We start from the raw sequence: 14,119 nt of genomic DNA, 5'->3' as shown, positions 1-14,119 counted from the left end.
ACATTGCATGTGTCTGATCTGTCAAGTATGACTAAAGAGTTCCACCGTCAGATGATACTAGCACATGTTGTAACACTACTGGACAATAGAGCTGGGAACTTACAGCAAGTAAGTCAAGTGTTTGGAGTTTGACATGTGCCGGTGACAACGACCCAGCGCAGAGGACAGACAGACAACCCTTTGTCCCCCCGTGGATAGTTAACCCCCCAGGCAACGAGAGGAAAGGAGTGGGTGCGGTGGGACATGGGGTGGGTAAAATCAAATGGCTGACACCTGCGGTTGGCCCTGGGTCTGTCCGTCCGTCTGGCAGACAGACGTCTGCAGGAAGCCATCAGGGGGATCAGAAGGGGCGTCCCGGGGGGGTCAAAGTTCAGCATGTCCTGATGGCTGAATGTGAACCCGGGCTTCTCCCAGGCTACAGCTGCATGTTTTTCTAAAATAGCCAATGGGGAAGTGTGATCCAAATCTCAGGGGATAGAAATCCAATTATCTGGGGAGACAGTAGAGAGTCTGTCTCTCTCTGTGTGACTGGGGCTGACTGTATGCTGTAAAGCTTCAAAAGCCCAGGTTCTGCTCCGTACACAGTCTGAAGATCTACATAGATAATGAGATAAACCCTGTTCAACAGTGTGTTTGTTCCACTGTCTAGGGTTTTGCTTTGCTCCGACGGATACAAACTGATCACAAGGGAATCATCTGATCCCATCGTATTTATATCAGATCTCCAATTCTCTGGTCTATACCCCAGACTTAAGTTACACGGCATCTGAGCCCCTAGCTTGTGTCTGGTCATGTGTGTGTGTGTCTGCGTGTGTGTGTCTGGTGGTGTGTGTGTGTGTTCGGGAGTGTCTGCATGTGTATAGTGTGCGTGGATGTGTGAGACGTTTATGGGATGGTGTGTGTTCACGAGAGGATGCTAATCTCCTCCACTGGGCCACATGGCATGACTAACCTGGGATCTAGTGTCGCAGCGCGTGAGACAGGGTCGTAGAAAAGCAGCTCACTGCTGTGTGGTGTATTGTGGAGTCCAGGCTCTGTCTCTGTCTGTCTGATTGACTGACTGGGAATAGAATGGGAGCTAGTACAGTCTGGCCTGAGTGCCTGCCACTGTAGGGGTGTGAGGTAAGTTACACGATACTCGCTGACACAGACAGAAGAGCCATGATTGACGCCACACTGCCAATATAACTCTCCACATCAAGTTCTAAAGACAATTTTTATCATATTTCATAGCCACGCTAAGTGCTTTAAAATCGGAACCTCAGTCTTCAGTCATGGAAATACTGACATGGCTCGTTTTTATCGGGAATTGACTGCCAGTATCATTCACGGGGAAGAAGAGTATATCAAGATAGATGATAGGCTATAGGACACTCTATAGACAAACTGTATCGCTCTCTCTCTATCTCAAACACACACACACACACACACACACACACATACACACACACACACACACACACACACACACACACACAGCATGATGGTGCCCTGAGGGGTGGGGGTTTATGTCTAGATTAAGAGCAGCTTGAGACCCCAGGCAGGCCAGGAAATGACGGGGTCAGAACATAGGGGCCCACAGAGTTGGGGGTTGCTGGGTGGGGTGGGAGAATAAGAGAGGCATTCTATAGAGGGGATGAATACAGTCACGGTCAGGGTCTGTCAAACTAGCAACAAGAACAAGATCTCAGTCACAACCTACTTTCAGAATAGAAGTGTGATAGGGACTTCAGAACTACTGCTTCTCAAGACATCACACAATGTGAAACACCCGCATAGTTTGTCACTTTGGTGACTGCGTCCTAGGTGATATTGTCTAGTTGTTGACAGATCAGAAGGTGAAGCGACCTGAGTTGAAGTGACCTGCCACCATAGGGATTTAGTGAAGCAACTGTCATATTCCAGTTATCCAGAGTAGACATCTGTGTTGCAGGGTTGTGCTACTTTACTGCTAATAGAACCCAGTGGCAGGTGTCGACGGCCTCTGCAGCCAATCAAATCATTCATAGCAGATGGTGATGTTACTCTGAGCCAATCGAATTCTGTGTTGCAGATGTGGACAACATTTGGAGCCAATAGAAGTTTGAGTAGCAGGTGCAGACAGTTCTTTCAGCCAATGGACATTTGATTAGCAGATGCGGATGTTTCTTGAAAGAAAATCAAAATTGAAGGGGGCAGGTGTTTGTGTTGTTTAAAGCTAATGGAAGTCTATGTCGCAGATGTTGCCCTCACTCAGTAGCCAATTTAAATGTGTTTCAGGTGTTGATCGTCATTGCTAATTCGTACATGTGGCCTACAGTATCAAATCAAATCAAATGTATTTATATAGCCCTTCTTACATCAGCTGATATCTCAAAGTGCTGTACAGAAACCCAGCCTAAAACCCCAAGCAGCAAGCAATGCAGGTGTAGAAGCACGGTGGCTAGGAAAAACTCCCTAGAAAGGCCAAAACCTTGGAAGAAACCTAGAGAGGAACCAGGCTATGAGGGGTGGCCAGTCCTCTTCTGGCTGTGCCGGGTGGAGATTATAACAGAACATGGCCAAGATGTTCAAATGTTCATAAATGACTAGCATGGTCAAATAATAATAATCACAGTAGTTGTCGAGAGTGCAACAAGTCAGCACCTCAAGAGTAAATGTCAGTTGGCTTTTCATAGCCGATCATTGAGTGTATCTCTACCGCTCCTGCTGTCTCTAGAGAGTTGAAAACAGCAGGTCTGGGACAGGTAGCACGTCCGGTGAACAGGTCAGGGTTCCATAGCCGCAGGCAGAACAGTTGAAACTGGAGCAGCAGCACGGCCAGGTGGACTGGGGACAGCAAGGAGTCATCATGCCAGGTAGTCCTGAGGCATGGTCCTAGGGCTCAGGTCCTCCGAGAGAGAGAAAGAAAGAAAGAGAGAATTAGAGAGAGCATACTTAAATTCACACAGGACACCGGATAAGACAGGAGAAATACTCCAGATATAACAGACTGACCTTAGCCCCCCGACACATAAACTACTGCAGCATAAATACTGGAGGCTGAGACAGGAGGGGTCAGGAGATACTGTGGCCCCATTGGATGATACCCCCGGGCAGGGCCAAACAGGCAGGATGTACCCCCACACACTTTGCCAAAGCACAGCCCCCACACCACTAGAGGGATATCTTCAAACACTAACTTACCATCCTGAGACAAGGCCCAATACAGCCCACAAAGATCTCCGCGACGGCACATCAAAGTTCTCAAACATAGGACTATTTTACACCATTTTATAGATACACTTCTCCTGAATCGAACCACGCTGTCCGATTTCCGAAAGGCTTTACAGCGAAAGCAAAACATTCGATTATGTTAGGAGAGTACATCAACACAATAACCACACAGCCATTTTCTAAGCAACTAGCATGCATCACAAATACCCAAAACACAGCTAAATGAAGCACTAAGCTTTGACGATCTTCATCAGATGACACTCCTAGGACATTATGTCATACAATACATGCATTTTTTGGTTCGATAAACTTCATATTTATATATAAAAACAGCATTTTACATCGGCGCGTGACGTTCAGAAAATATTTTCCCTCAAATACTGCCGGTGAATCAGCGCCACAATTTACAAAAATACTTGTCATAAACGTTGATACAAAATTAAACTGTCATTCAAAGAATTATAGATGAACATCTCCTTTATGCAAACGCTATGAAAGATTTTAAAAAAGCTTCACAAGGAAAGCACTCTTTGCAATAATCTGAGTACTGAGCTCAGAAAAATACACTAGGCTATACAGATAGCCGCCATCTTGGAGTCATCTAAAATCATAATTTGCATTAGAAATATTCCCTTACCTTTGATGATCTTCATCAGAAGGCACTTCCAGGGATCCCAGGTCCACAACAAATGTTGTTTTGTTCGATAAAGTCCATAATTTATGTCCAAATAACTCCTTGTTGTTCGCGCGTTCAGTAAGCTACTTCAAATGTAGAAAGCGCGTAGACGATGTCGCGACGAAAAATAAAAAAAGTTGTATTTACGTTTGTTCAAACATGTCAAACGTTGTAAAACATCAATCTTTAGGGCCTTCAGAACGTGATGATTCAGTAATATTTCAACCGGATGGTTCCTGTGTCTTGAAAAAGGTTTTGGAATGGGAGGATCCATCCTCATGAACGCGCGCCAAGAAGTGATGTAATTCTCTTGGTGACAAACTTCCCAGGCTTCTCATTCGGTCTCTGTTCATCGTAGACGCTTCAAACAACTTTCTAAAGGCTGTTGACAAAATGAACCCTAACTCACCGTGTGTTCGATTGGCAATGACTTGAAAGGACTACAAGCACCAGAATTCTCACTTCCTGCTTAGATTTTTCTCAGGATTTTGCCTGCCATATGAGTTCTGTTATACTCACAGACATCATTCAAACAGTTTTAGAAACTTCAGAGTGTTTTCCATCCAAATCTAATAATATGCATATTCCAGTTCCTGGGCCCGAGTAGTAGGCCGTTTAATTTGGGTACGTTTTTCATCCGGCCGTGAAAATACTGCCCCCTACCCTAGTGAAGTTAAAGGTTGAGACCGAGTCTGCGTCTCTCACATGGATAGGCAGACCATTCCATAAAAATTGAGCTCTATAGGAGAAAGCCCTGCCGCCAGCTGTTTGCTTAGAAATTCTAGGGACAATTAGGAGGCCTGCGTCTTGTGACCGTAGCGTACGTGTAGGTATGTACGGCAGGACCAAATCGTATGCTACATTCATCACAAGTTGCATCCTTTGAGAACCTAGAATAATAGTGAAGACATAAAAACTATGAAATAACACAAAGGAATCATGTAGTAACCAAATAAGTGTTAAACAAATCTAAATATATTTTATATTTGAGATTCTTCAAATAGCCACCCTTTGCATTAATGACAGCTTTGCACGCTCTTGGCATTCTCTCAACCAGCTTCACCTATAATGCTTTTCCAACTGTCTTGAAGGAGTTCCCACATCTGCTGAGCACTTGTTGGCTGTTTTTCCTTCACTCTGCTGTCAAACTCATCCCAAACCATCTCAATTGGGTTGAGGTCGGGGGATTGTGGAGGCCAGGTCATCTGATGCAGCACTCCATCGCTCTCCTTGGTAAAATAGCCCTTACACAGCCTGGAGGTGTGTTGGGTCATTGTCCTGTTGAAAAACAAATGATACTCCCACTAAGCGCAAACTAGATGGGATGGAGTATCGCTGCAGAATGCTGTGGTAGCCATGCTGTTTAAGTGTGCCTTGAATTCTAAATACATTATAGACAGTGTCAACAGCAAAGCACCCCCACACCATAACACCTCCCCATGCCTTATGGTGGGAACCACACATGCGGAGATCATCCGTTCACCCACACTGCATCTCACAAAGATGTCCATCGCTCATGTTTCTTGGCCCAAACAGGTTTCTTATTCTTATTGGTGTCCTTTAGTAGTGGTTTCTTTGCAGCAATTTGACCATGAACGCCTGATTCACACAGTCTCCTCTGAACAGTTGATGTTGAGATGTGTCTGTTACTTGAACACTGTGAAGCATTTATTTGGCCTGCAATTTCCGAGGCTGGTAATTCTAATGTACTTATCCTTTGGTCCTCATGAGAGCCAGTTTCATCATAGCGCTTGATGTTTTTTGTTTCTGCACTTGAAGAAACTTTCAAAGTTCTTGAAATGTTCCATATTGACTGACCTTCATGTCTTAAAGTAATGATAGACTGTCGTTTCTCTTTGCTTATTTGAGCTGTCATCAAGGCAAAGGGTGGCTATTTGAAGAATCTCAAATATAAAATATATTTTGATTTGTTTAACACTTTCTTGGTTACTACATGATTCCATATGTGTTATTTCATCGTTTTGATGTCTTCACTATTATTCTACAATGTAGAAAATAGTGCAAATAAAGAAAAATCCTTGAATGAGTAGGTGTTCTAAAACTTTTGACCAGTAGTGTATGTCTGTACAGAATAGCTCTCAGTTCTTTGCTGTTAGCGTTGAAGTACGTACACATTGTTCTTAACATATCTGAAATGTTTTCACAGCTTCCACCATTGCTGACAATGGAAGGAGAAGTTGCCTACGACTGAAGGTGTTCGTCAGACCAGCAAGTAAATGTATTTCTGAAAGAACATGCCATTCTCTATTCTTTCAATCTGTGGACAACTTTTATTGCATTATGTGAAAGTCTGATATCAATCTTGGGCTCGCTATGAATGTTCACGTCCCAACTCTTTTGTTGCAGACAATTGTGTGAAAACTGTCAGTGTTCACGATCGGGTCTTTGACGTCAATGATAGAGTGGACAATTCCCTAGAACCAAGAGGTTTGTTTGTGGGGGGTGTGAGTGTGTGTCTTTGGGTGTGTGCCTGCCTGCCTGCGCGTGTGTGTACCTAGGAATGACAAATTGTATTTCCTGATACAGAATCCCGAAGAGGCTCTTATTTTCCCATTCTTCCAATGGAATGGACAAGTCAGTCACATAGACAATTTATGGAATGACAAAGCCACTACTTAATTTCACACATTCATGTTTCAGTCTTGTATGTGAATGATGTCTCTTCTCTAATGATTCTTATCTCCTTCTCTTTCCTCTCTCCTCCATCTTTTCCTCCCTTCATCTAGATGACACCAGCCACGAGTCAGCTGAGCCATCCCGAGGGGACGTCAACTCCGTGGGCCGGGTTCAGACCGCCGGCCTGCTGCTGACCTCCTCCCTGCTTCTCCTGGCGGCCATCTTGTCTTCATAGCGCCCAGCCTGAGGGTTTTAGACAGAGCGGAGTGGACCGCCCTGACTGGACCACAGGCCCCCCACAACCCCCAAGGAGCACTTTTTAACAGACAGTCTCTCTCAGTGCAAGGGAGAGGAGAGACTTATAAGTGGAAGTCCTTTTTTATAAACGTTGCTTTGGGGAGTTAAGATGCCAAAAGCCTTTTTGACTCTCATTTTGTCTTTTACTTTCCTGTGAATTTTGACATTTGAAGGCCATGGTATGCCGTTGAATTTGCCCTCCCCACACCCTCTCACACACTAACACACACACATGCTCTCTCTCTCTCTCTCTCTTTCTCTCCCTCCCTCCTCTGTAGACACACCAAACATTTTGCAAGATTCAACTACCGAGCAAAAACATTTTCCAAACCCCCAAATTACTTTGATTGAGAATATGATGAAGTCTTACAGCAAATGACAATTGATCGTTTGAAGAAGGCTTGTGACTGATCAGATCAGCCAATGGCAATGAGGCCAAGGCGTACTGGCCAATCAAATAAGGCCAAGGTATACAGGCCAATAAAATGAGGACAAGGCATACTGGCCAATCAACGGTGAAACAAGGATCCAAAGCCATGGTTGTAGCTTGGAGAAATCCTGTTGCCAAGCGGAGGGGGGCTCTGTTATTTTCTTTCCTTTGAAGAGTCCATTAGATGTTCCTCTCAGGTGATGGGGGTTGGATTCAATGACTCAGAGACTGGGGGAGGATGTTTGAGATTAACCGGAAAAAATACGCCCTCATGTTTAGTACTTTCTGTCCTTTTAGGGGAATTAGTGATCGATTAATGTATTTTTGAAATAAATCACATAATTCAAGTTTAGCAGCCAACACGGTTGTATATTTGCGAGGAGCGTGGGAGCTGATATGGTATTTTGTCAGGCAAATGTATTTTCCTATTTATTCTTGAGTCCTTGTGCTCTGTCCCTTTTCTGATGACTGTCCTGGTTCAGTCACTGTAACTACAGCAGAGTGAAGCCCAAAACATCCCACCACTAAAAAGCATCAGTCTCTCTTTTTGTTTAGGACAGGTATGCTCATATTTCATTACTCATACACATTAAAAATCTGGGCTTGGACTGTGGGCTTGGATTGTGTTTATCAAGCTGAGTTCAGGGAAGAGGACAGAGAGTTGCATGTTGTATCAGGGTGTAGGAATGTGAGTTATAACTGTGATCTTCTCTGTAACAATAAACACAAACTATATGTGTGCTAAAAAGTCAGCCCATATTACAATCCACTACTTCTTTTGGAAACATTGTCATAACCTTTACCAAACTACATTTACGTTTATAAACACAAGGTACAGGGATGACACCATTCTGTAGCTAACACGATTAGTTTCAATTATGTTTTTAGTAGTATTCTTGGGTTCTTCCAGGCAAACAGCACACACTTTCATTGATATTGATGTTGATGGGTTAGCAATCATGCAGTGATGATCCACCCACACGTCCCCGCAGTCCTCCTAACTTTGCAGGAAGGTTGTGGTAACGTTGTGGACATAAGGTTCCTCTATAGCAGCTGCAGCTCTGGTATGATTTAGCCGTGTCTTTGATGTCGTGTGGAGCAGCGTCCTTGCAGACCACATGCTGGGGGGCCATGCGTTGGTTATTTCTGGAATGGAAAGAAAAATGACCACCAGGAGAGAGAGGGAGAGAGGTGTCCTGTTCAGTCTCTGGATAGGTTCACTAGCAGGGGCGAGAGAGGTGTCCTGCTCAGTCTCTGGATAGGTTCACTAGCAGGGGCGAGAGAGGTGTCCTGCTCAGTCTCTGGATAGGTTCACTAGCAGGGGCGAGAGAGGTGTCCTGTTCAGTCTCTGGATAGGTTCACTAGCAGGGGCGAGAGAGGTGTCCTGCTCAGTCTCTGGATAGGTTCACTAGCAGGGGCGAGAGAGGTGTCCTGTTCAGTCTCTGGATAGGTTCACTAGCAGGGGCGAGAGAGGTGTCCTGTTCAGTCTCTGGATAGGTTCACTAGTAGGGGTGAGAGAGGTGTCCTGTTCAGTCTCTGGATAGGTTCACTAGTAGGGGTGAGAGAGGTGTCCTGTTCAGTCTCTGGATAGGTTCACTAGCAGGGGCGAGAGGGGTGTCCTGTTCAGCCCAGAGGACCGGAGTGAGTGATGAGGCGAGAGAGGCCCCAGCTGAGATCAATAGAAATCGGCTTCTCAAACCCAGGAACACTCGGTAAATATTTCCCTCAGTCCCTTCACTTACTTATACACAGTCTATTTAGTGTACTGACACTCACTCACCTCCTTTGTAAAGGGTCGAATGGACTATCAGTGAGAAATACATTTAGCCTCTGCCTCTGTAGGCTGTCATTGTGGGATTCAGTTTGACCAAATCTGTAGATAGGAAAAGTAAAAATTCATTGTCACCGACATTCACTTCGGTCAACATTGGGAAATATGGATCAGCTTGTCTTATGGGTACTGTGTATCCAGCGGTAGTCTAATAGAACGTACAGAGCAGTGATTCTCACACTTCTTTGAAGGGCAACCAGAGTTAAGGGAGACATAGTTAATGTTGTTAGTGAGAAAAATGTAAATGTTTGCTATAAAAAAACAGTTTTCATTTCTAAATGTCTTTTTGTATGAGAAACATGATCAATGTTACAGTCTATATCTGTCAATTCTGAGTCCACCGTGCAGTTAGCATTATGTGTAAGCTTCTCAAATATCAACTGTGCAGTGTGTGTGTGTGTGTTGTGTGTGTTGTGTTGTGGTGTGTGTGTGTGTGTGTGTGTGTGTGTGTGTGTGTGTGTGTGTGTGTGTGTGTGTGTGTGTGTGTGTGTGTGTTTGTGTGTGTGTGTGTGGAGGTTGAAGTTAAGGTCTCTGCTATTGGAAGTGCACTATATCCATCCATGCTCATTCCAAGAGCCAGACCACGCTCCTATCGCTCTCCCCTTTTGACCAGACCTTTACTGAGTAGTATTTTCATCTGGAATGTGGTTTAGGTGCTTAATGTTTTGAGTTCTTGTACCTGCTTAGTTTGTCTGTGGTCTCTCCAATAGTTTCAGATGAAGCTTCAGTAGTTAGTAGCACCATGTTGTTGTACCTGAATTCAGGAGATGGAATGTCAATTTTTTTGTAAAGCTTGTTGACTGCTGGTTTTCTGTGCATATCACAATGTCCGAAATCAGTTAACTGTAATTTTCTATTCAAACGTTGATGTAGAGTATTAGATGCAGTTTTGTTACAGGGTGAACAGTGAGTCTGATTGGAGGAGGTCTTCGCCTGAATTTGGTACCTGTTACTGTAGCCATTTAGCCTGAACCTAATGTCACTGTGCCCTCCTATGTACCCTATCCTACTGTATGTATCTGTCCCCTGTCCCTGTCCTCTGGACTCTGTCCCTGGCCTCTGTCCATGTCCACTGGCCTCTGTCCCGGTCTCCTGGCCTCTGTCCATGCCCTTGTCCCTGGCCTCTGTCCCTGTCTCCTGGCCTCTGTCCATGCCCTTGTCCCTGGCCTCTGTCCCTGTCCTCTGTGCCTGTCCTCTTGTCCCAGACCTATTGTCCTCACCTCCCCAGACTGTTGTAACTCCTCCTTCTCTTCCTGGTCTAACTCGCTTCACCAGATTTTTCTGCAAATGTATTTCATACGAAGGCCATTATTTGTAAATACACGTGTTGGAGCAGCTATGACTAACTACAAAAAAAAATGATTTAATAAAAGTTGTTTGTCATTGTCTCTCAAATTTGTAATGTCTTTTCTTTTTTATGTAAATTTAATCACAACTGCTTTGTCTAATGGGGCGGCAGGTAGCCTAGTGGTTAGCGCGTTGGGCCAGTAACAGTGTAAGGTTCTGGGTGTAGCTGGTGCAGAGGAGTCAGGCGCAGGACAGCAGTGATGAGTAACACAATGAACTTTACTCAAAATGTCCAAATACATAAAGTAATACCAAGCCCACAAACATCGGACCGAACTTACAATAAAATAATCACTCACAAAAACCATGCGGAAAACAGAGGGTTAAATAATGAACATGTAATTGGGGAATTGAAACCAGGTGTGTAAAACAAAGACAAAACAAATGGAAAATGAAAAGTGGATCGAACGCCGCCCAAACAAGAAGAGGGACCGACTCGGTGGAAGTCGTGACAAATAGAAAGGTTGCTAGATCGAATCCCCGAGCTGACAAGGTAAAAATCTGTCGTTCTGACCCTGAACAAGGCGGTTAACCCACTGTTCCCCAGTAGGCCGTCATTGTAAATAAGAATTTGTTCTTAACTGACTTGCCTAGTAAAATAATGGATGGAAAATGAAATAGAGACAAGTTTTTGTTCATTGCTCTTTGACAAAAATGGAAGATAACTGTCAATAAGCAGTACGTGTTAGGCATCCGAAGTTGTTTAATTACGCTCCTTACTACTGAACAGCTGTCATTCTATTATCTGAAGTTAATTCACAAATAGAAAAACTACACAACTTCAAACAATCATACTTGAACCTGCAATGTGTTGAGTGATTTTTTAGGATCTCTGCCAAAAGCTGCTAGGCTTCTCTCTCATTATCTTTGTTTTCTCTCTCTCTATATCCCTCTTTCTCTGTCCTTCCTCTCTCTCCCTCTCTCTCCCTCTCTTTCTCTGTCCTTCCTCTCTCTCCCTCTCTCTCCCTCTCTTTCTCTGACCTTCCTCTCTCTCCCTCTCTCTCCCTTTCTTTCTCTGTCTTTCCTCTCTCCCTCTTTCCTCTCTCCCTCTCTTTCTCTGACCTTCCTCTCTCCCTCTTTCCTCTCTCCCTCATTCTCTCTCTCTGTCCTCATTCTCTGTCCTCATTCTCTGTCCTCTCTTTCTCTCTCTCTGTCCTCATTCTCTGTCCTCATTCTCTGTCCTCTCTCTCTGTCCTCTCTTTCTCTCTGTCCTCATTCTCTGTCCTCTCTGTCCTCATTCTCTGTCCTCTCTTTCTCTCTCTCTGTCCTCTCTTTCTCTCTCTCTGTCCTCATTGTCTGTCTGTCTGTCTGTCTGTCTGTCTGTCTGTCTGTCTGTCTGTCTGTCTGTCTGTCTGTCTGTCTGTCTGTCTGTCTGTCTGTCTGTCTGTCTGTCTGTCTGTCTGTCTGTCTGTCTGTCTGTCTCTCTCTCTCTCTCTCTCTCTCTCTCTCTCTCTCTCGCTCTCTAATGGGAGCAGACAGTGATTTTGACACTGAAGCCCTTTGCCAAACAGCAGTGTAATTACAATGTAAGGGAGAGCTATAGAGGCCTTATCAGTTATTTAGGTTACAACCTCACAGAGACCCTGGGAACCAAACAACAACTAAAGGTTAAGAACAGTTCTCAACCAAGAGAGAATCATTATAACAATCATGTGTTTTATCTTCAACAACAAGACACAGTTGAGCCACGCTACACAGGATTGGTGGAGAAAAAGAGCTGGGTCTCATTCAAGGCAGACGACCTGTGAATCTGCTTGCATTCTTTGACCTTCCTTCCTCTCCTTGTTCAGTGACACCTAAACCACTCCACGTCATAGTCCTGAGGGGACCACACACACTGCTATTCTCAACCAGCACTGTGGTGTGGTATGCTAACTGAAAGACAGACAGAATATAATTTACTTTTAGTAAACCACGAATGAGGGTTACCCTCTCTCAGGAATGTCTGTACAGGGCGTACAGGAACCTCGGAATAGCCCAGTATTGCGTAGCAGGGGGGTTTACCTTGAAAGAGAATCAGGTGAAGTATAATCACCTTCCATTTCCATACACTCTCATGTTGAGATGATTAAGATGGTTAAATCCACAGCCTTGTTCTCTTTAATGGGATTAGGTAGAGAGATTTATGTCTGGCTGTTCTGTGGATCAACTTCTGACAATGAAGCACCAGTGATTAATATGGAGGATATGTTTCCACCCCTGGGAGTGTGTGGTACATGCCTCATTTTACATGATCTGTGTTAGATTGGATTACTATGAATGTGTCATTAAATATGAACCACCTCACAGACAGACAGGGAGAGAGAAATATAGGCGGGGGGTTAAATAGACGAGAGGAGGGCTAGCTGGATCATCTTCCTTTGAAATGTAAGCCTAGAAGCTGTTTTCTGTCTGTTTCTCCATCTGTGGCGAGTCTCACCCAGCAGATGCATTAGCGGGAGGTATGAGCGCATCGCGTTCATGAACTCAGTTGCAAGGAAAACCTGCCACCTTGAGAAATGTCAACAACAGGAAGCGTACTGTGTGTTTAGTCTGGCAGATAACAGTGGGACACCATGATATTATAGCCTTGTTGGGTCTACACACCCAGCAACGGAAGGTCAGCTGCTTAAGACTAGAGATCTGCATCCTGCATAGATGAAGGAGAGAATTATGGAAAGTAGTCAACAAGCATGCACATAGGAGCATGTTCTCAATGGGTAGGAGCTGGATGTTCTGACTGAAGTATGTCGCCTGAGGGATCCACACACACTGTATCCTGAGGGCAAAATGGGATTTGATGATCAAATTCAAACTTTGTTTGTGAAACATAATTAGCGGAGTGGTATGATTTACATTTGACGTGTTCTAATTCCTGATCCTGTTTTTCTCCTTCGTATCACTGTCACACCTCACGCAGCGACTTCATTTGATCTCACCGGGGAAGCTTTTAATATCTGTTTTAATTCAAACTTTCTGTCCTCTTCATTTGGCTGATGGTTTGAGCAGATGGGTTTCTCACTGACTGACACAGGAAAAAGAATGGTCCAGGAATGAGATGGGATATTAGCACCCAAAAGACAGCATCATCTCGTTTGAAGACGCGGCCTTCGCCGAGTGATAGGAAATTCTCATGATGAGAAAGCCTCTTTTAAAATCATCATGAGAAATCCTACTGCCGTACTGTACTGAACTTGGCTAGGGACAACTTACTGGACATCAGATAATAGACCTCACAATGGCTCAGTGGCCAATTTTAGGCCCTATTACTGAAATGAAGCCCTATTCAGTTTTATATAGGCCATCTGTAACTCTACTCAAAACTCTATAAATAAGATGGAGTGGAGTTGAGAGTATTCATCCCTCTCTCGTCTCTCTATGGCAGAGATGGCCTCGAGCTGAAAGGGGTTTCTGAGGAGAGAGATGGAGCCAGAGAAAACGGAGAATATGGCTCTCAGATGGACGAGTTCTAAATCTATAATCCAGACAGACACATGTAGGTCTGGACAAGAAAAATGATTGACCAAGCGAAGACTGGCCTCTGTGTCTGATCAATGAGCGTTGCTGTCAGTTTCTCACTTCGAAGAATAATGGTTGATTCTCCTATACCCATTTCAGACAGAATATGTGGTATATTACCTGTAAAAAATACAAGGCAATGTTTATGAGCCCCTTTCAAACAGCCCCTTATTGACCACTTTCTTGCAGGTATACCCCTTTTATACAT

The 14,119-nt window shown here is 44.3% G+C and overlaps 1 protein-coding gene across 4 annotated transcripts in view; it reads left to right on the top strand.

The window, feature by feature from the left end:
• LOC115204034 (ephrin-A5) overlaps positions 1 to 10,461 on the top strand; it is a 61,690-nt gene extending 51,229 nt beyond the window's left edge. For 2 of the 4 annotated variants that reach the window (XM_029769268.1, XM_029769270.1), the window contains 3 exons: positions 6,039 to 6,110; positions 6,239 to 6,319; positions 6,619 to 10,461. In XM_029769268.1, the coding sequence (XP_029625128.1) occupies positions 6,039 to 6,110; positions 6,239 to 6,319; positions 6,619 to 6,743 (278 nt within the window). In that variant the 3' untranslated portion in view covers positions 6,744 to 10,461. The remainder of the gene's footprint in view (positions 1 to 6,038; positions 6,111 to 6,238; positions 6,320 to 6,618) is intronic. The other 2 variants (XR_003880295.1, XM_029769269.1) reach the window with 2 other exon arrangements.
• Positions 10,462 to 14,119: the final 3,658 nt, after the last annotated feature.

The sequence above is a fragment of the Salmo trutta genome, chromosome 12 (genome assembly GCF_901001165.1).
Source record: "Salmo trutta chromosome 12, fSalTru1.1, whole genome shotgun sequence".
Classification (NCBI taxonomy): Eukaryota; Metazoa; Chordata; class Actinopteri; order Salmoniformes; family Salmonidae; genus Salmo; species Salmo trutta.
This window is presented reverse-complemented; position numbering and strand designations above follow the sequence as displayed.